Source organism: Peromyscus maniculatus, chromosome 19 (assembly GCF_049852395.1).
Source record: "Peromyscus maniculatus bairdii isolate BWxNUB_F1_BW_parent chromosome 19, HU_Pman_BW_mat_3.1, whole genome shotgun sequence".
Lineage (NCBI taxonomy): Eukaryota > Metazoa > Chordata > Mammalia > Rodentia > Cricetidae > Peromyscus > Peromyscus maniculatus.
The window spans coordinates 14,528,195-14,550,109 of NC_134870.1; the positions used below are offsets into that span (position 1 = coordinate 14,528,195).

Here is a 21,915-nt window from a genome sequence, read left to right on the forward strand (position 1 = left end):
CTTTCTTAATGAACTTTAAGCTTCATAGCCCATCATTTTCACCTCTTTGAATGCAATCAGCTTTTTTGCATGTTCTTTTATTGCATTTGCTGAGATGATTACAGTTAAATATTACACCCTCTCCTAGCTATGCCCATACTGTGTATATTTAGAAGTAGTTATTTTTAATCCTATCATGTATTAGTTATTGGGAATAGTTTGTGTTAATAATAGTTTAGTCTTACTAATTTGCCAGCTTATACAAGTGGAAGTGACAGATAAGGTAGTTTTCAGGTGCCTTTATTTACCTCTCTAATCTGTCAGATAAACAATTTGTATTCCTAACTAAACACAGCTGAGAACACAGCACTCACCAGAGTTTCAAGATGTAGCAACTGTGACTTCTTCATTAAATAGATAAACCCCTTCATTAGTACTGCTGCTCACCATGATCTGACCCAAAGCTTACTTGACCTGGCCATACTGGTATTTTTTTGTTGTTTGTTTTTTATAGTGTTCTAGCTAATATTTCCCAGATGTTGCTAGGAACAGCATAGTTTTCCGTTTGGGAATTGTTTTTGTTGATTTTAACATGTAGATTTGTTTTAAGTCTACTTGATACATGATGCATATTGATTTTGCAAGTTTTAGTGAACTGAGATAGAAATGTCCTTGCATGCATTCTGCCTGTATAAGACACTTATAAGGTAAAGTGAGGTATTTAATAGACTATATCTGTATGAACAAGTCAGATGGAAATGAGAACTTTCTGTATACTTCTGGAGTGAAAAACCACACTCCTTATTGGCTCAGTAGGACTGTGTTGCTAAATGAAGAGGGGAAGAAGCCATCAAAGGCTCTAAGTGCTGTGTAGAAGGTTATCTGTAGAATAACAATGTAACTAATGTCCTGTTTGTTTAGCTCAGAGCCCAAAAGCACACAAGTTACATTTCCCCAAAGTTGCCTGTGTAGGGCAAGGAATTCATATCCAGTAAGTGACAATGTGACATTGTGGCTATTTTTTTCAATTGTGTGTGTGTGTGTGTGTGTGTGTGTGTGTGAGAGAGAGAGAGAGAGAGAGAGACAAGAGAGAGAGAGAGACAGACAGACAGACAGACATGCGCGCGTGCGCGCACGGACAGACGGAAAGACAGACGGACAGACATTGCCTACAGGCTAAGGTATACAGGTAGATGTCAGAGGACAACCTTTTGGAGTCTGTTCTCTCTTTCTATCGCATGGGTCCCAGGAATCGAACTTGGGTTATCAAACAAGTCACTTTACCCAGCTGAGCCACCTCATCAGCCTTATTATAACTTAATTTTTGCCTTGTTGTAAGGAATGGAAATGTTGTGTTTCCAGTTGAATCTTAGAGCACTCACTAAATAGTAAGAGCTATAGCACTATAAATTTTGTGAGTGCTTAGAATATTGCCAGTAGGAACACAAAATGTAAAGTAAGTCTGTCCTTCCTCAAAAACCTTTGAAGTCAGAAATCAACGAAGTGCTGTAAGATATCAGTGTATGTACAAAATGTACAAGACAAATTTCAGCAGTACCAGCAAGTGACAGAATCTCTGACAGCCTCATGCTGTGTGGCAGAGTGATGCTTAGGGATCTATATAGGACAGCAGTCAGCAGAATATTTATGGAGAAGGAGTTTCTAATCATCACTTACCTTCCCAGGACTTGATTCTTAGAAAGTTATGTATGAACTGAAAACACAAATTTCCTAGTGTCCATTGTATAAAAGTCACAAAGATGTCAAAAATGCCAAAGAAATTTGTTACAGTACTACAGAATTATACATTAATAACTTTTTGTTACCAATAAAGAGGGAGGTGGGTATTGATCCCAGCACTCAGGAGGCAGAAACAGGCAGATCTTTGTGAGTTCCAGGACAGCCAGGGCTACACAGAGAAGCCCTGTCTTAGGGGAAAAAAAACAAAAAACAAATTTTTGTTGTTGTTGCTGATAGACAAGACAGTATTAATAGTTTTCAGGAATGTAGGACTTGGGGATTAGATTACTTTGGTTTTTAAATATTTTAAATTATTTTGGAAAAACCTGTTGGGAGACATTGTTTATGATGTAATCCACTTTGATCAATTTTAAGATATTAGAGCATATGTCATACTTAACCACAGATGATTCTGTTCAGTTCTAGACATGTAGACTAAATGCTAATCAATATTTGTATAGCATAAGTGCTCCACGCTCCTGTGTTCACTCTAGAGGCCCTTCTGTTATGTTCTGTTTGCTTGTTGGGTTGGTGTTTTTGAGACAGGGTCTTGCTATAAAGCCTAGGTCAGTCGGACCTCAAACTTGAGATCCTTGTTCCTCTGCTCCATCCCCCAGTACTGGGATTACAGGTATCCTCACTATGCCTGGCCAATATTCTTAAAGTGCTCTGTCCAGCGTAAAATGATGGACTTGAAGTTAGGCAAATCTGGGCCCAAACAAACTGTCACATTGATAAATTCACGTAATATTCTGTGAGCTTAGATACTCATTTCTAAAGTATGTGTAATAACACAACCTTACAGGTCATTGTGAAGATAGACACATTTAACATTATTTGGAATTGTCACAAACCCACTCACTGCTAGTATAAAAATGTTTCTCAGATTGCATTGTTCCAACCTTTATACTTAGAATCTGCTTATATTCTTCTCACCTTATGACTTAGTTCATGAACTCATAGTGCTATTTTGAAATACAATTGTTAGCACAAATATTTGGAAATAAGTTAACAGGAAAAGAGATTGGTAATCTGATATAGCTCTGTCTTTTTGGAGGGTTTAGGATTTCCAAGGACTTTCCTAGTGTCTCTTTCTGATCTAACAAGCAGAATCACTCTGCTCCCATTTGTCCTCCCACTCCATCTTACGGAAGCATGTGGGTTCTTTGAGTATTTAAGTAACCTCTTAACCTTTCACCATGATTTCTGTGAATTGCTGAAGTCTTAGAGGAAAGAGATAGTCATAGGAATTCTGTAACTCAGTATTCCTTTCCCTAGATAGATTGTACACATCTTTACCTAGAAAGACATGGTCCTATCCCTGTCAGATAGTGTGTACTTCACACTTGTCTGGCAAGGATCCTTCCCTGCCTTTCACTTCCTGTCTAGCATTTCACTTATGAGTTTTTCACTTTCTGCTTCCTACTGAGTGTATAGTCAGAGACTATGTGATCAGTAAGACACTTTGTTTCTGCCTTGGAAGAAATCTCACAATCTTTAAAACTATAATAGCTGTGACATACTGTTTCTTCTCTCTGTTATGATCTACATTTAATATTCTTTTGTTATTTGTTTGTTTTGATTTTCGAGACAATGTTTCTCTGTGTAGCTCTGGCTGTCCTAGAATTCTTTTGGTAGGCCAGGATGGCCTTGAACTTAGATCTGCCTACCTCTGTTGCTCTAGTGCTGGGATTAAAGGCATGCACCGCCACTACCTGGCCCAAATTTAATATTCTTAAGTTGCTTTTTCTGTTTTGTGTGTGGTGTTGTTTTGTTTTTTTGAGACAGGATCTCAAAACTCCCTGTGTAGCCAACACTGGCCTCAGACTCAAAATGCTTCTGCCATCCCGAGTTAAGATTACAGGTGTGTGCTGTCACACCTGGCTGGGCTACTTTGCTTCTATTGCAGATTCTTCAGCGAGATTAGAAAGAAAATTGTGACGCCTGATAAATGCATGATGACGTGCCTGTCCTGGGCAATACTTGAACCATAGATACTGTCTTGGTGTTCTTGTGGCAAGATAGAGGCAGCTAGTTCATACTCCATGAAATTAGAAGGCTTCCTTCAGGGAGTGGCATGAATGGGACAAGAAGCCTCACTCAGAGTGCTCTGTCAGTATGTATATGTTGAAGGAATGCTGCAAAATCAAAATTGCTTTAAATTGGGTAATGCTAGTGCATACCCTTTTCATTTCATTCTTTCGTTTTGTTATATTTTCAGACTTTTTGAAACGACCTCTTGAAAGTTATGTGAAAAAACTCAAGGTGCCAGTTCATGTGATCCGAATGGAACAGCGCTCTGGGCTGATCAGAGCTAGATTAAAAGGAGCTGCTGTGTCCAAAGGCCAAGTGATCACCTTCTTAGATGCACACTGTGAGTGTACGGCAGGGTGGCTGGAGCCTCTCCTGGCCAGGATCAAACATGACAGGTAACTTTCTGCAATTGGTGAATTCATTCTTAGTATTTTTATCTTAAACTGTGGGGAAATTGCAAAATTCTGTTTTTAAATAAATACAAAAGTACTATTCTCTCAAGTTGCCTTTAAGATGCCTTCAAGAGTGCTCCAAACAAAATACAAATAAGACCACATTCTTAAAGCCTGATGGTTAACAGATTTGCAGACTATCCTAATGGGGATGAATTAGACAGCATGTTGTAGAATAATTACTCTGTACTCTAGGTTGACCAAATAGGTCCAGAACAGGTAGACGGCGAACTCACGGAAAGTTCGCTTGTTCCTGCTTTCAAAGACTGCCATCAGGGCAGGATCTCATCTTTGTTGACATCTTCATAGTACAAGGCTGAAGAGAGGCACATTGTATCCTGAGGAACTTAATTGTGTATGGAATAGTCTTGTGATCCTGTTGATCCAGAACAAGCATTGCTGCAGTGTGTCTGTGTTTTCTTCTTTCATGTCACACACTGTCAGATAATTGGCTGACTTTCCCTTGGTTCTAAAGTATTAGGAAAGAAGTAACTGTAGTCTGCTTGACCTGTACTAGTTTAGTTCTGCTGGCCCCGGCAGTTTGACCTTCAAGCTGTCCACATCAACTTTAAGGCTTAGATTGTATAGAGTAGACATTGACTAGCCCAGTGGAGAATGGAAGAGTAAGGTCACGTCGCTTATTCTCTTGGTTAGCAAATGGTGGCACTACAGCCTGTCTGTTCTCAGAGACATAAAACAAACCAGCATTGGACCAAAGGACACCAATAGTTTAAGAAAGATCATTGCCCTGGAGAATCAAAAGAATAGAATATCTCTCTAAATACTTTTTCTATAAGGTAAAGGGGACTAGTTTAGGAGATACTTGCATAAAGATAACCCATAAACTTTAGAAAGATGGTCCTGGACCCATACAGAGAAGGTAGTGTGTGGTGTCTAGGAGAGAACTAACTAAAACAGCAACCAAAATAACTTAGAGTTTGGGCTGTGTTTATATATATAATATATATATAATATATATATTATATATATATATGAATAATGTCCAGCTGATAACGTTAAAGTGTTAGATAAAACCAAATTTTTAAAAATTCACTGTTGAGTTGACAAAGAAAATTAAAAAAGAAAGAGTAAATCACAAAGTGAGAAAAAATGCTGTCCATTCACTGAAGCCAGCTGGTGTTTGTGGTGTCTGTGCTGAATTCTGGGGCACTATTTATCCGCTGATACATGTACAAGTTGAGAGTGAGGCTTGCTATGAAGGTAGAGCTGGGATGCTGAACCCTAGACCCATGAGAATGAACTGGATCGTGCATAGCAGTGGAATCCTTAGTGTATAAGGGGGAGGGCGCTCCCACCAAGATGTTTAAGGAGAATAGAGAAAAAGTAGGAAAGGGAACTGTTTCTATGAGGCTAGAATAATTTCAATTAAAAAAAAAAACAGTGAAGACCTATGATTTAAATTTTTTAAAATTGTGTGTGTGTGTGTGTGTGTGTGTGTGTGTGTGTGTGTGTGTGTTTAAGATCAGAGAACAACTTTGCCAGGGTTAGTTTTCTCCTTCTACAATGTGAGTCCCTGTAATCAAACTCAGGTTGTTAGACTTAGAGGTGGGCACCTTTAGCTACTGAGCCAACTTGCTGGCCCCAGAAGGGGGAAAAAAAAAGTATGAGAAAAAAGCCATGATGCTCATGTGGAGGGCCAGGGACAACTTTTAGAAGTTGGTTTTCTCCTACAATGTAGAGCATAGGTAGGAATTGAACTCAGGTGATTAAGTTCCTTTGTTCCTTTGCCCTCTGAACCATCTCACTCGCCCATGGGAAAGATTTTCTTTTCTTTTTTTTTTTTTTTTTTTTTTTTTTGGTTTTTTTTTTTTTTTGGTTTTTTCGAGACAGGGTTTCCCTGTGTAGCTTTGCGTAGTCCGGGCTGGCCTCGAACTCACAGAGATCCGCCTGCCTCTGCCTCCCGAGTGCTGGGATTAAAGGCGTGCGCCACCACCGCCCGGCCTTTCTTTTTGTTTTTTGAGACAGGGTTTCTCTGTGTAGCCTTGGCTGTCCTGGAACTTCCTCTATTACACCAGACTGGCCTTGAACTCACAGAGATCCTTCTGCCTATGTCTCCTAAGTGCTGCTATTAAAGCATGTGCCACCACTGCCTGGTTGGGAAAGACTTCTTAAGACACCAATAGAATTGATATGATATCATATCCTATAAACTATATCTACCAAGGGCTATATTTGGGACATTTGTCATTTGGGTGTTTTTAGGTTGTGTGTGTGTGTGTGTGTGTGTGTGTGTGTGTGTGTGTGTGTGTGTGTGTGTGTTTTAAGTCAACTGGAAAGTTTGTAAATATATGATCACACAGTCTATATGAAAAAATACAAGCCTAAAAGAAAAAAAATTCCCTTCTAGTAACTAAAAATTAAAATTTCATCTGGTTGTGTGATACACATCATTAGTCCCAGCACTGGGAAGGCAGAAGCAGAAGGATCTCTGAGTTTGAGGCCAGCCTAGTCTACATAGTGATTTCCTGGACAGCCAGGACTACACAGAGAGACCTTGTCTCAAAAAACAAAACCCAAACAAAAACAAAATTGTGTGTGTGTGTGTAAATTCAAAAAGTCCTGAGCTGTTATTTATTTAATATGATTGAGTTAATAAAAATAAAAGAAATCAGCTTCAGAGTTGATAGCATTATGGTGAAGCTACAGGGAGGAATCTGTACATAGATAGCTACATAACACGACTAGAAGACAGGGGTGAAGCTGGCTGCACGTCAGTCATCAGTGCTGGACGTTTCCCTGAAAGCAGTAGGGTGTGTACGTGAATACTCTGTTTCTCATTAGCAAAAAACTGGAAGAAGAGAAATGTTGTGTATAAAGAAAAATTTAGCCTAAAAATGATGAAATGTGTAACCACTAGTATAATATTTTCCATGTTGCAAGTAGGAAAATGTGTAAAAGAAGAAATGCAGGACAAGGCTCTCAGTGACTATGACACTGGTTTGGTATAGGTTGTAGCAGGAAAACTTTACAATTGTTTTGTTGTGTATCGTTAGAATAAGGAACATTTGAAAGGTTTTAAATCTACTTTTATGATATCAGGAGAACAGTGGTGTGTCCTATCATTGATGTGATCAGCGATGATACTTTCGAGTACATGGCAGGCTCTGACATGACCTATGGTGGATTCAACTGGAAGCTCAATTTTCGTTGGTATCCTGTTCCCCAGAGAGAAATGGACAGAAGGAAAGGTGACCGGACTCTCCCTGTCAGGTAATTAGCCAGACGTTCCTTTGTAGTGTGTTGCAGAGTTGTGACGTTTCATCAATTGGGTTAAAGGTGTACTTTGAGAAACATATAGCAATTGTATACCGTGGATGTAGTTAGGAACCATATTTCACATATATCTATTTTTTAAAAGAGGGGTTATTTTCCCCTCCAGTTAATAAAGTTAGTTTTTTTTTCATTCTGTAAATTCTAATATACAAGAGAAATGATGTCATACCTATGTTCTTTGTTTCCTATATGAAAACATGACAGATTTCGACGTTCAGTCTGTGCTGAAATCAAACTACTCTTGATTGATTGTGTCATTATGTTACAGTACTATCTCAAAATGGTGTCTTGCACTGTCATGTTTTTACGAATATGTACCATCTGGACGATAGTTACTGACTGTTAAGGTTAGAAAAGCTTGTTTCACACAATTTTTTAAAATAACTAGAATTAACAGGGTATAAAGGGATTTACATTAATGTGTCTTTGTTTTTCTTTTTTGCTATACTTGATCACGTGTGACTTTTTTCAGGAAGTAGTAAAAATGTTGGTAAGAACATGAAACTGAGACTTTGAGCTACCTAGATTACGTATTTATTCCTAGTATTTATCCCAGTTGTATCCACCGGCAACTTCTGTAGCAATTGAACTCTATTTGCTCCTATTTGAAGCTTCTCTGATCTATTCTCCTGTGAATTCAAATCCAGTTCTGGAGAAGTTGAAGAGATTTTTATTTTTTTCACTCAATACGTTCTTTTCCCAGACCAGCCTGAGATACTATCAGTTCAAAGAAGCTCTTAGTTCAGTTCAAAGAAGCTCTTAGTTCAGTTCAGTTCAGTGTTAAATCAAGGACTCTTGGACATTTGAAAACTTTGGAAATTACAGCTTTCCCTGGAGAGATAACGCTGCTATCCTAGAGAAGCCTGCCTGGAAGAGCACGTGTCAGTGACTTCTGAACTTAGGAACTTTATGGTATCCTTGGATCCAAGATCTTAATTATTTTCTCCCAGTAGAGTCAGTTTTTTTCCCCTTTATACTCACCCTTCTTGGAAATCAATGGTTAACTGAAACCACTGATACCCATTCATTTAAACTCTTCATTATCATTTCTCTGTTTAATTCTACATGCTTCTGCCTCCACCCCACCCAGTGCTCACCTGGACTTGTCTTTTGCAGAAAACATAACACAGGTGATTAGAACAGTGGTCCCTTTAGAAGTAGTATGTTGATGTTACTCTGTACTGCATCCCCTCCATTAAGATTTCTGTAGACCTAAGAAAGGCTCTCTGTTTTCATCCTTTCTTAATCTGCCATTTTTGCAGTATTTACCACCCTTCAGAACTTGGCTTTTTAACCCTAACCTGAGTCTAGCTGAATAAAATCCTCAACTACCTTTATAGTTGCTAGGACTTTGGAATCAAGTACCTAGTCAGGTAGAGAAGGTTATGAGAAATGCATTCAATTTAAGGAGTCTGAGATAGAAAGTTGGTCAGTACTAAGGATTAGGAAAGGTGCTAAGGACAGGAAGTATGCTTAGGATTTTATAAACAGAGCACGAGCAGGGCACATGTCTGCCCTGTCTGCCACAGCAAACCCTGGGGGTATAAACATTCTGAAGAGGGTAAGAATAAGTGTTTTCTGTAGTTATAGACAGCTGACTTTTAAAAAACAAACACTGATTATAAAGTTTAAATTATTAAAATTAATGGCATAGTATTGTGATTGAATTTCAGAACACCTACAATGGCTGGAGGCCTTTTTTCAATAGACAGAGATTACTTTCAGGAAATTGGAACATATGATGCTGGAATGGATATTTGGGGAGGAGAAAACCTAGAAATTTCCTTTAGGGTAAGTTCCCTTTGACAAAAAAATAAAATCTTTTACTTAACCACAAATATGTGTTCATTATTTTTGTTGTCTATATAAGAAATAAAATTTAGTGAGTTTAATCGGACTCCAGAACCTTCAGCCTATAAAAAGTTTGATGACACTATGGAAGATTTGTTAAAAATATTTCAGCAAGTAATCTAGTTATCTTTAATAGTCTAGCTGTTAAACCTATGTGTAATTCTTCAGATCTCAATTTCTGTTGTTTTAAGGAAGTAATTCAAGCTTCAACAACTAAATAGAAACAATTTGTAATTTAAACAGGCTGCCCTGGTACATGACTGTAAAACACAATTTCACATGATGTTATTTACTTCTTCCCTAATTGAAATTGTTCTGTCATTAAACCTGGTTACCTTATCAGCTTTATGTTTTTCAGCAAAAGGTGACAGCAGTTAGGGAGATGGCTCCGTCGGTAAAGTGATCGCCACACATGCACGGAGATCTGAGTTTGATTCCTAGCTCCCCCTAAAGAAAGCTGGGCATGGATCTGCTGAGATGGCCCAGTGGGTAGAGACACTGCCTGCAGTCTGAGTCAATCCCCATGGCCAACATGGGAGAAGTAGAGAACTGACACACACACAAATTGTCCTCCGACATACATATACCAAGTCAATTGAGTGCTTTTTTTTCTTTTTTTTAATTTTTAAGGCTGGGCATGACAATGCATACTGCAGTCCTCTTGCTCGGACGCAAAGACAGTAGAAGCCATAGCTAGATCAGTGAGCTCTGGTTTCAGTGAAAGACCCTGTCTCAAAAAAAATAAGATGGAGAGTGATTTAGATAGATACCTGATGTTAACCACTGACCACTACACAGAGTGCACAAATACACACCACAAAAAGGAAGAAAACGACAAGGCAGTTCTGAAATTACTCTTCAGTTAATTCAATCTAGTTGACCTTTTATTGTGTATTTACTAAATCAACATGTTAGGTCGTATGCTGCTAAACAGCTTCCAACACGTAGCGTATTAGTAGAGGCAAATAGTATGCCCCAAGTGGAGGCAGGAAGCTCCTTTGCTCCCAGAGACAACTCTCTTTGCTGACTTGTAGACCTGGGAAATCCCATCTGGCTCCGACTCTGACACAGTATAACCCTGGGAAAACCTGAAGGTGGACACTCGAACTATTTAACAAAGCCACAGGTTTTCACAGTGTGAGTTCCAGTTGCAAATACGAGATTTTCCCTTACGGTACAAAACTATATTTTGAAACAATTGCATTGAATTAAGAATATAAACCTATATTTGACTTTCCTTTTGTTCCATGTGTTTTATTGATTGAACAAATCGATCAGGACATGCTGACTCTGTCTTACTGAAAAATTATGGTAGATGTCTATTCTGTGTGATGTGTTAGTAGTGGCACAAGTTTGGAGAGACAGAAATAAAAACGAATTTGGCTGAATTCTCCCTGATCATAGGTATGTGTGGTGAGTGTTAAATCATAAGCCACATCAAACATGTTAAATATAAAAAATAAAATAATACTGAGCATTTCCTGAAATAGTGTATCTTGTTAATGAGGGCTAATTGTGGTTCAGCAGCTTGAATTTATGAGAATTGCTGCTGTCTATCTCTTTTCTATGTGTAGCTCACAACCTATCTATTTTGTATTTTCATCAAAAATTTTAAAAACACTTGATCCTGGGGAAGTATTGGCTGTACATTAAAGCAGGTTCTCTGAGTCCTGAACTTTGTTGTTTATTTTTGAGACAGGAACTTACTATGTAGTAGACCAGGCTGGCCTTAACTCATGGAGGTCCATTGCTTCTACCTCCTGAATGCTGGTATTAAAGGCATAGGTCACCATAGCCAGGCTTGGGTTCCAAAGTTTAAGCTATATGTCCAATGCACTCTACTTTGTTCTTTTGTTCAGATTTGGTAGTTTATAGACATTTTGGAAAAAATTTACCAGTAAGTACAGATTTTCCATTCAAGGTTAAAAATTAAAGCCAAACTCTTCCTGTTCAATTGAAAAGAAAAATACCACACAAACACTACAGCACCCTTTGGTAGTAGTTCCAGTTACTAAGCTTCATCCTGCTGTTTTTAGATTTGGCAGTGTGGAGGAACTTTGGAAATTGTGACTTGTTCCCATGTTGGTCATGTGTTTCGGAAAGCTACACCTTACACGTTTCCAGGAGGGACAGGGCAGATTATCAATAAAAATAACAGACGGCTTGCAGAAGTATGGATGGATGAATTCAAGAATTTCTTCTATATAATTTCTCCAGGTTAGTCCATTTTGCCTGATATATACAAGAGTGTACCTTTCTTTTTTTTTTTTTTTTTTTTTTTTTTGTGTGTGTGTGTGTGTGTATATATATATAATTTTTTTTTTTTTTTTAATTTGAGGCAGATGGTGCTTGTGCCATAGCCCATGTGTGAAGGCCAAATACAGCTTGTGGGTGTTGACTGTTTTCCTACTGTAGGGTCCCAGGGATTGAACTCAGGTCTTCAGGGTTTGGCAGCAAGAATTTTTATCCACTGAGCCATCTCATTGGCCCAAGATTGCATCTTTCTTATCCCTGATTCTAAGAAGTAGTAAAGAGAGTTGGAAATAAAGATTTGATAAGGTCATTGTGAGGAGTGGTAAAAATCATAGTATAAAAAATGCTTGGTAGTATGCCTGAGATATTATTAGCAGTAATACTAAATATCTTGGTCAGTTTTGCTGACTCAGAATTGTACAGGGGTGTGCGTATGGTGGTGGTAGCTGGGGCAACTCGGTTTTCTTTTTGCCTAACTGCAGCATTTGACATTTATTCCTGTGAGATTTCATCTTGTTAAATTTCAGCCATTTTCCTAGCTAACAAAGAACTCTCTCTGGACATTTGGCTTTTTTAAATCCATACAAATACTAGTCTTTATTTATGGATTTATACATGTGTGTAGGGACAGGGTCTCATATATCCCAGGCTAGTCTCAAACTCACTATGTAGCTGAGAATGTCCTTAAACTTCTGATTATTCTGCCTCCATCTCCCAAGTTCTGTGATTAGGACCATATATGTTTTATGTGATGCTGGGGGACTAAACCTAGAGTTTCATGTATGCTACATAAGCACTTATAACTGAGCCACATACCCTGTCCCATAAAACAGTACCACCTCAGAAGCGGATTATGAGCATTCTAGATGAGCAGGCCTTGGGTCCTGCTGGGTAGGCTTGTTATGAAACCCTCTTGTGTCACAAAGCCAGTGCAGAGGCTATAGCATTCCTCAAGAGACTTCTCGCCAAGAATGGTGCTCTGCTAACTGGGCTTTTGTGTGTCTGTTTCTCCCTAGCTATAAGCCTGTCTGAAATTAGAACTAATCTGTCTTGGTTGTTCAGTTACAGTACTTCAAAACTCAAGTGGGTATGAACACAGTTCAGTGAATTATGTGAGGGAAAGCTGATTGGAAATAGTTGTATTATTTAATATTTGCACCAAATAGATATTAATTTTTTAACCTTAATATACATTAAAGTTTTCTGATCTCTGTGTAACTTACTGTTGTTTAATATTGTATGTATTACATTCTCACATGAATTTGTTTCTTTTGAAAAAAAATCAAAACACACATTAATGCCTTGTCCTTGTTTGCTACTTTGGGAGGTGGGTCCATATCATATCACCTCTAGTGTTTCATGCATGACCTAATAATCCCATTTCTATTCAGCTGCTTTGTGAGAATGAGCATATAAGTAGATGTGTGTTAACAAATAGAACTCTAATAAATCAGTCAATTATTTCTTTCAACAGGTGTTACAAAGGTAGATTATGGAGATATATCGTCAAGACTTGGTCTGAGACATAAACTACAATGCAAACCTTTCTCTTGGTACCTAGAAAATATTTACCCTGATTCTCAAATTCCACGTCACTATTTCTCATTGGGAGAGGTAAAAACAATGTGTGTGTGTGTGTGTGTGTGTGTGTGTGTGTGTGTGTGTGTGTGTGTGTGTGTGTGTGTATTCTGTATAGTTATTATGTCTTTAAGAAGTTAAAACTTCTAACCTCTAAGGTCCTTAGAGTATAAAGATGCTTGGCGCTGGAGAGATTGCTTAGCTCACTTGTTGCTCTTGCAGAAGACTGGGGTTTGGGTCACAGTACCCACTCAGAACCATCTGTATGTAACTTCAGTTAGACGGGGTCCAATGCCCTGCCCTCTTCTAGCCCCTGAGAGTACCAGCCATAGATATGATACACATACATACATGCAGGTAAAACACAACACATATACATAATTTAAAATGAATAGATCTTAAAAAAATAATTTTGCCAAGAAGACTCTTGTTACAGTGTAGCAGTGTCTTCAGTGAACTTATTTTAAGGAGCTAAGCCATTACTTGACCTGTACTTCTAAAGCTAATATCCTTGTATTAGTCCAAATCAAAGCCTAAGACATTCCAGAGTGTAGATACCTTGACAAGGGGTGTTGAAACACTGTTCTGTACATAAGTTGGGGGTACATGTTTATTTTCCTTTGGGAATTTTATGTTTTCACAGTTTAGACAGGGAAGTCCAGGAAAACGCTGAAAAGCATATTTGTTTCTGGTGATTCTATTGTTTCTCTTAGAATTCAGCATTATTTTTCTTGAAATAATTGGCTTATTAATGCTTATAAATAAGACAAATTTGCAAATTAGTTGTACTTTTTATCTCAGTGCTTGCCTATACTAAGGATCTAGTATGAAGAAGATCTTGCCTTCTGCTATAATGACTGGCAGTAAACCATTTCTTGTACCCTAGTTATGGAATGCCAGTTAGCTGTCGGTTCTGATTCCTAGCCAGACTTCCGTTCTATGTTTAAGAATTCAGATCAGAGCTGGGCATGTGACACGCGCCTTTAATCTGAGCACTGGGAGGCAGAGACAGGTGGATGGATCTCTGTGAGTTTGAGCTACATAATAGAAAGACCCTGTCTCCTCTCACCTTTATTCCACCCTAAAAAAAACAGATTTGTCTTTTTTAGATTAGACAACTGGTCTTTTTACATCATTGTTGTTTAAAAGTTCAACTTCTCAGTGAGAGTTGTGGAGCCGGAGTTATTCCTTCTCTTGGAAGAAAACCAGCCATCTTCATGTTGCTTTAGTAACTCCCTTTCCTTAAAGGAACCATTTCTTTTTATTCAAATGTACTCTCATCTAGAGACTTCTTAGTGGTGGTCATGTCTTTGTTTCCATGGTCACCCTAGAGATTTCTTGTATGCGACACTGAAAAGGTACTTGTAATTTGACTGCCCCTGCCCCAAATTGTAAAGCAAAGCACTGGATTGCTCCTTCTTAGAGTAGAATGCCCTGTCCTATTAAACCCGACGTTGCGGGTATCTTTTCCTAGTCATCTTCTCACTCCCCACGGTCCTATTGGTTAACTCAAGGCAGTCATTTTCAGCAGCCTAGTATAGATTTAGCATCAGTTTAGCTGCTCGTAATAATAATCTAGGAATAAATGTATGAAAGTATGTTAAAGGAATTTGTTTTTACTGGACTGTGACGTAAAAGATGTTTTTTATTGTCAATTTTGAGTTTGAAATTGCTGTCTTCAAGATTCTGCTTTGATAGCATTATGCTTATAGGACTTACCATCAGATGTTTTCTGGTTATTGCCCTTCTTCATTGCCTACCTTTCTGTCTTTTCCAGGGGACATGGGACTTCTACCTTGTCACAGTGCAGTCGTTCCTTCCTTCCCTTCTTCCTCCTCCTAAAACTTCTTTGATGGAATTTGGCTCAGTTTTCTTAGGCAGTCTTGGAAGTTAAAATACCTTGCATGGCATAGGCCCGCTTGCTAACCTTGTTGGGATTCAATAGTCATTGGGTTTACAGAAAGGTTTCAGAGAGGACAGGGGAGGTTATTTAAGGAGCTCAGGCAGATGGACCATCTCTGCCAGGGACAGCAGCACTTCCGCCTCTAGGGCAGGTCTCACCTGGTCCCTTGCCTGGGTTCCTTGCTGCCTTGGGTCCCTTTTATACTGTGGTGCTTGGGCTGAGCAGTTGTCCACAGACCAGGTGGCTCACAACTGGGCGTAATTATTCTCTGGCCCCTGGGGTGTGCACTTAGGAGCAATCTGGGTATTCTTGATCCTCACCTATTGTGCCAGCTAGTCTTTGATTGTTTGAGCTTTACTGAAGCATTTTCCTCAGTTGGTAAAATTTAACTTGTTTTACTTCCTTCTTCCTTTTTACTTGTTAGTGTAGATGCTTTACCTTTCCCCTCTTTCCTCTGTCTTAGTTAGGGTTTCTGTTGCTATGAAGAGACACCATGACCATGGCAACTCTTATAAAGGAAAAACACATAATTGTGGTGGCAGCTTACAGTTCAGAGGTTTAGTCCATTATCGTCATGGTGTGAAGCAAGACAGCATGCAAGCAGACATGGTATGGAGACGGAGCTGAGAGTTCTTAACATCTTGACTCACAGGCAGCAGGAAGTGGTCTGAGACACTGGGTGGTATCTTGACCATATATGAGACCTCAAAGCCCATCCCTGAAGTGACACACTTCTCCAACAAGGCCATACCTCCTAATAGTGTGACTCCCTTGGGGCCATTTTCTTTCAAACGATCACATCCTCCCAAAAAGTTGAGTTTCCATTGGGTTGATATACCCAGAGATAAGTCTATGCTGCCTGTCTTGCCTTTCTCCCACTGTTCCCCCACGGCAGCAGTGGGTCTTCTAGTCCCTAATCACAAATCTAACTCACCGAAGGAAACGACAGCCAAGGAGAGGGAGCCCAGCTGTGAGCACAGTTGTCAGGAAGCCACAGCCACATCCTCTGACACTCGGGGGACACAACCCCAGCTCTGCAGGAGACTGGGATTTCTTCACCGGTTTTTTATTTATTCAACAACTATTTGAGTGCCCACTAATGGAACATGGCATAAAATAAAGTGAAAATTCTACTCGTGCTGACCTTATAGTCTATTTGGGAAAAATAATGAAAACTATGCAGTGTGTCAGATAGCAGTGTCGAGAGCAGCTGAGATCGAGGACGACTGGTGAGCGCGGAGATCATCGGTTTCATTAGGTAGTGAAGAAGGCACCCTAAGTGACCTCACTGAGCCGCGTACATCGCATGCATTGCTGAGTTCAACAGCTCAGAGCAAGGGCAGAAGGAGTACAGTGGTTCCTAAGAAATGGTAGGGAGGTCACTTGTCCAGAAAAAACAAGTAGATGGGTAATAAAAGATAAGAACAAAACCATAATGAGGGCGAGCTGGGGAGGTGGCTTAATGGGAAAAGTGTTTGCCTCACAAACATGAACTGAGTTCAAATCCCCAGAACCCATGCAAAACTGAGAACAAGTGTGTTTCTGTGGTGAGATGGGAGGCCGAGACAGGAGAATCCCTGAAAGTTCCTGGGTCAGTTAGCCTGGTTCATGCAGTGACAGATAGCAAAGAGAAAAGAAAGATCATTTCAAAGTGAATTCTGACACCTGCGGTTGTCACCATGGTTGGTGTGAACCCTCACTCCTCCATACACACATGTATATACATCATTGTACACACACCATAGAGAGGAGCAAGTGATAGAGGACCCAGCCATAGGCAGCTGGCACAGTCTGGAAATCATAGACACTGTTAATCCTTAGTACTTACAAGGGCAGAGGCACGACTGTATGTTTGAGGCTAGCCTGGTCTCCATAGTGAGTTCCAGAGCCACATAATGAGACCTTATTTCAAAAATCAAAACAAAACAGTAAAGTAGAAGGAGAACCAGGAGAATGATGTTTCAGACTCAAGTCAGTTTTGTCTCAAAAAGGAAGTGTTTATGTTGAGGACTGTGGAGAGAACAGGTAACATGAGTAAGGATGGTTAGGGAGATTTTGTTAGTACCTTCTGCCTCAGTGTTCGAGAATGTCCATGCAGAGTATTAGGGACTCCGGTGGCTTCAAGAGAATAGAAGTGCAGATCCTGAACGTGTGCCAGTCTTGCAAGGCGCTGTACAGTCATGCAGAGAAGTAGATGGTGGCTAGAGGAGAATATGGGGAAGGGGAGGGTATTTCTTTTTATGAATAGAATGGTGTGCTGAGTTTTTCACAGTCAGTTTTCGGGGTCTGAGGCCTTGATCGTGCCAGGATTCCTCAAAGCTTTATTGAGAATGTTTGAGTTGGGCTGGAGAAATGGCTCAGAGGTTAAGAGCACTGACTGCTCTTCCAGAAGTCGTGAGTTCAATTCCCAGCAACCACATGGTGGCTCACTACCATCTATAATGAGATCTGGCATACAGGCAAACTTGCAGAAAGAACACTGTTTATATAATAAAATAAATCTTTAAAAAAAAAGAGAGAGAATGTTTGGGTTCCCTGGAAACCATATTACCCAGTTACAAGGAAATTTGTGTAAGAATGGGGTTGATGATGTTAATGATTTATAAAATCAGGAGTGATGCTAACAGAAGAAAAGTTTTGGACAGAGTTTGGTTCAGTGATTACAAGTCCTTGCAGGGGGACTGGGCTTGATTCCTAGCACCCACATGGTGGCTTATAACCATCTGTGACTCCAGTCCCAAGGGATATGGTGCCCTCTCCTGACTTCCATGGATAGATAGCGGGCACACACATGGTGCACAGACATACGTGTGAGCAACCACTCACACACTTAAGACAAACCTGTGAAAATGAAAGTACAGCTTGGAGAAGCTCCAGTCTTGTACTGCTCGTGGCCATTGTTAACTGGCCTTCTAAGTCCAGTCAGAAGAAATTGTCTGCCAACCTATAAACTTCAGCAAGATAGGTAGAAATGTGGAGTCTTGCTATACACTTGTCTAAGGACTGTCTAGAATGTGGTGTAGGTAACTGTATTTACGACATGCACCACTACCTGTGGGTGCTACTCTCTGTGTCCCCTGAAGAGGTCCTTTGTAATACACCAGGCTTCTTCAGAACCTCACTGAAGTGCCCTTCTTAGGAAGCCAGAAGAACGAGGAGCACAGTCTTCATTGCCTAAGGGTCGGTGGTCATGATTAGATTCAGACTTAGATTCCAGTAGTCAATAGATATTTATTAAATGTGTTTGCTACTTTAAAAAGAAAGAAGCCTGTGCTAATGAGAATGACCTAAAAGAGAAAATTTGACCAGGCCAGCTTCCCTGACTTAGGATAATTTCTGTCCCCCGCCCCTCCCCCAAAAACAGCAAGTAGAGGCAAGGATGTAGGCGAGTCAGGGCCTGTGTGCACTGTTGGTAGGACTATAAAATGATACGTGTTCTCTGGAAAATAATTTGGAGTCCCTTAGAGAGTTAGCATTACGTTACTGGGATCTGACTCGTGCTCGTGAGCAGCACTGCACAAAGTAACCTACGGCTATTGTGTGGTGCAGCAGCACCTGACCTTCAGGTGTGGGGACCTTAGAGAGGTCCATGCTCACGGCAGCACTGTGGACCCGACCTAGGTGGGTCTCAGACAGATGAATGAATGGTAAGCAAAAAGTTACATGTCCATACAGTGGGGATTATTCAGCCTTCTAAAGGGTAGATAGACATCCTGACATATATACATTACCTCAAATGAACTGTGAAGACATTTTACGTGAGTGACGTAGACTGGTGACAAAAATAATTTACCATTTCACTTCTGTGAAGTACCTATAAACAGAAAGTAGTGGCTCCCACAGACTGATGGAGGTACAAAGGAGGTTCAGTGGCTGCAGTGGTTCAGGGTTGTAAACGGGAAGGTTCTGGAGATGAAACATAGCAGTGTAATGGACTGAACACTTCTGAGCTGTCTGTTTGAAACTGGCTATGGTAAATTTTATGTTATAGGAAAGAGAGAAAGACCCAGTGTAGGCATCGTGCATTTAAAGGGATAGGAGATGGGATCCAGCACAGACGGAGGGTTTTAATGTAAAGGGTAGGACAAAGGCAGTTCATCCCTTGGGACAGAATAGAAAGGAGAGGTGGGGTCAAGTACCGGTCAGATGAGAATGGTAGTCTGTCTGTGTGGATGCTTGAGACGTTCTCTTACATAATCACTTCAGGTGGATACAGATTACCGCAGAGTAAGGCGGCCGCTGCTGGTGATAGATACTTGGGGAAAGAGGACAAACAGAAACCTAGGCAGTGGGTGAGTTCAGAGGTCACAGAAGGAAGTTGATGCTGGTGAGTGAGTAAAACCATGATCCCCACTCCTCTTTCCTGCATATTCTCCTCTTTCAGTGAGTAAAATCTAGGTTGAGTCACATGCCTTTGAGATATTTACAGCAGCCACTCCTCCAGGGAATGAAAGGTTGTTTCTTTTTCTTTGAACTGGCCCAATTTTGGACAACCCCTAAGCATTGTTAGCTGGGCTTGAGTTTGGGCGAATTAAAAGGTGATGATGCTTGTCCACCCATGGTAGATAGTTGCCAAGGCAAGTTGGCCCCTTACCACCTTCTTGCCTGCTGGCTTCCCAAGTGACATATAGACTTTATCATCTTCTTGCCATTGCCTCAGAAACAGTTTGTGGTCCTTTTGTACCAGGTCACATCTAGGTGAAGTGTCATTTCTGGGGCAAGGTTATAATGATGTCTGTTAACCAAGTCTGCCTTCCAGAGCTTGTACTCTAGGATTTGGAACAAAAATAAATGTTTTCTTATAATAGCTGTTAGTTGTTAACACGCTGAGTATTGTAAGCAACCCCAGAGAGCTAGAGCCCTGACCTTCCGGGGTTAGCTAGTGTTATGGCAGATTGGACGCTGATGCAGGAAGTTCTAAAGGTTCTGACATTGACTTAGCATCTATTTATGATAAGCAGCAGTCTGAGTGCCTTACACATAGTCAGATAGTCCTTTTCTGATGACTCAGTTGAACAACTTTTGTGAGTGCGTTAATGGTTAATGGGAAAGTGAAATTTGCACCACCCTATGGCTGGTTCCACACAAGCCAGCTTCCAAAACTCTTTTGGCCAGAAAAATGTCTGTCTTCAGTCTCCTGAGAAGTCATCAGAGAGATTGACAAAAGGGACATCTTGTGTCCTTGAGAAGTTATAAAATTGCTTTAAGTTATTACTGAAAATAGAATTATTTTGAACTAAATATAAATCCTAAAGGAACAATGAAAGAATGAAAGAAATGAGAACAAATAAGAAAAGTTTTAATTTAAAATTAGAAACCCCTTGATATATAAGTACTGTGTTTGCATCACTCCCACCTCTCTCTCCCCAGGTTGTGTCCCCCAAATTCCCTCTCGAATTATAAACCTCTTCCTCTTTAATTATTGTTACATACATACATACACATATACACACACACCCTGCTTGAGTCAAGTGTTGCTCTCATATCCATGTGTTTAGGACGGATTGTTTGGGATTGGATAACCTATCGGGCTTGTCCCTGGAGAACACTGATTCTCCCTCTCTTCACAGTCTTTCATTGCCTATAGCTCTTCATCTAGAGGTGGGGCCTTGTGAGGTTGTCCCGTCCTTATTGGCATGTCATCCGGTGGTGGTAGTGTGTAGGTCATACTTAGGTGACCATGTTGTTGAGATTTCACTGGTGCAGCTTCCCTGTCGTTTATAGAAGACACAGTCTCGAAGCAGAAATCCAGGTCCTCTGGCTCTTACAGCCTTTCTGCTCCTTCTGGGATGTTCGCTGAGTCTGTTGTAGGGGTCGTGTTCTCTTATCTGAGCATCCCAGTCTGTTCTCAGTATTTTGACCAGTTGTGGCTTTCTGTGATGGTTTCCATCTGCTTCAAAAAGAAGCTTCTTTAATGAGGGCCAAGAGTTACCCAGACAAGTATTTAGAACGCAGTTAGAAATGATGCTGGTTTCGGAAAATGGCCGTCACAGCTTCTCCTTTAGAGTCCATGACTTCACTAGGTGTTTACTGTTGTGTGGGCCTCAGTCTGCCTAGACAGCTGTTGATTGTACCTGAGATATAATTGCCACTAGAGAAATAACAAAGATGCTGGGCCTGGGGGCGCACACCTCTTTTTTCCTTTTTTTTGGAACTCACTTTGTAGACTAGGCTGGCCTCCAACTCATAGAGATCTGTCTGCCTCTGCCTCCCAAGTTCTGGGTTGAAAGGCATGCGCCACCATTTAAAGGCATGCACAACTTTAATCCCAGCACGCAGGAGGCAGAGGCAGGCAGATCTCTGAGTTTGAGGCCAGCCTGCTAGGGCAGTCACACAGAGAAACCCTGTCTTGAAAAACCAACAACAAAAAGAAATAATAAAGGGATGACTTCTAGTGTATATGTATGTACCTCTCCTTTAGTATTTACCTCTCCTAACTCCTGATGTCTTCATTGTCCCACAGATACGAAATGTGGAAACAAATCAATGTCTAGATAACATGGCTAGAAAAGAGAATGAAAAGGTTGGAATTTTCAATTGTCATGGTATGGGAGGTAATCAGGTGAGTATCTTTACTAAACTTTTAAAACAGCTTTTTATTTGGTTACTTTGTTCTTTTAATCCTGTAACATTATTCAGGAAACATTTTTATATCTTTAAAGAAAAATAATAAAGAGTATTAGGTGAAGGGTGCTTTCAGTCTAATGATTGATATTTTATTTTTTTAGATAGGTCTCACTGTGTAACCTTGGCCAGCTTAAAACATATAGACTAGAATGTCCTTGAGCTCAGAGGTCTGCCTGCCTCTTCTAATGGTTTTTTAATAAAAGA

The 21,915-nt window shown here is 40.1% G+C and overlaps 1 protein-coding gene across 1 annotated transcript in view; it reads left to right on the plus strand.

Moving 5' to 3' along the window:
* Nucleotides 1-21,915, plus strand: part of Galnt1 (polypeptide N-acetylgalactosaminyltransferase 1) — an 81,530-nt gene that overhangs the window by 53,512 nt on the left and 6,103 nt on the right. Inside the window, exons 6-11 of the mRNA XM_076554831.1 lie at nt 3,941-4,148; nt 7,266-7,436; nt 9,173-9,290; nt 11,387-11,567; nt 13,078-13,217; nt 21,548-21,646. Of these exons, the coding sequence (XP_076410946.1) occupies nt 3,941-4,148; nt 7,266-7,436; nt 9,173-9,290; nt 11,387-11,567; nt 13,078-13,217; nt 21,548-21,646 (917 nt within the window). The remainder of the gene's footprint in view (nt 1-3,940; nt 4,149-7,265; nt 7,437-9,172; nt 9,291-11,386; nt 11,568-13,077; nt 13,218-21,547; nt 21,647-21,915) is intronic.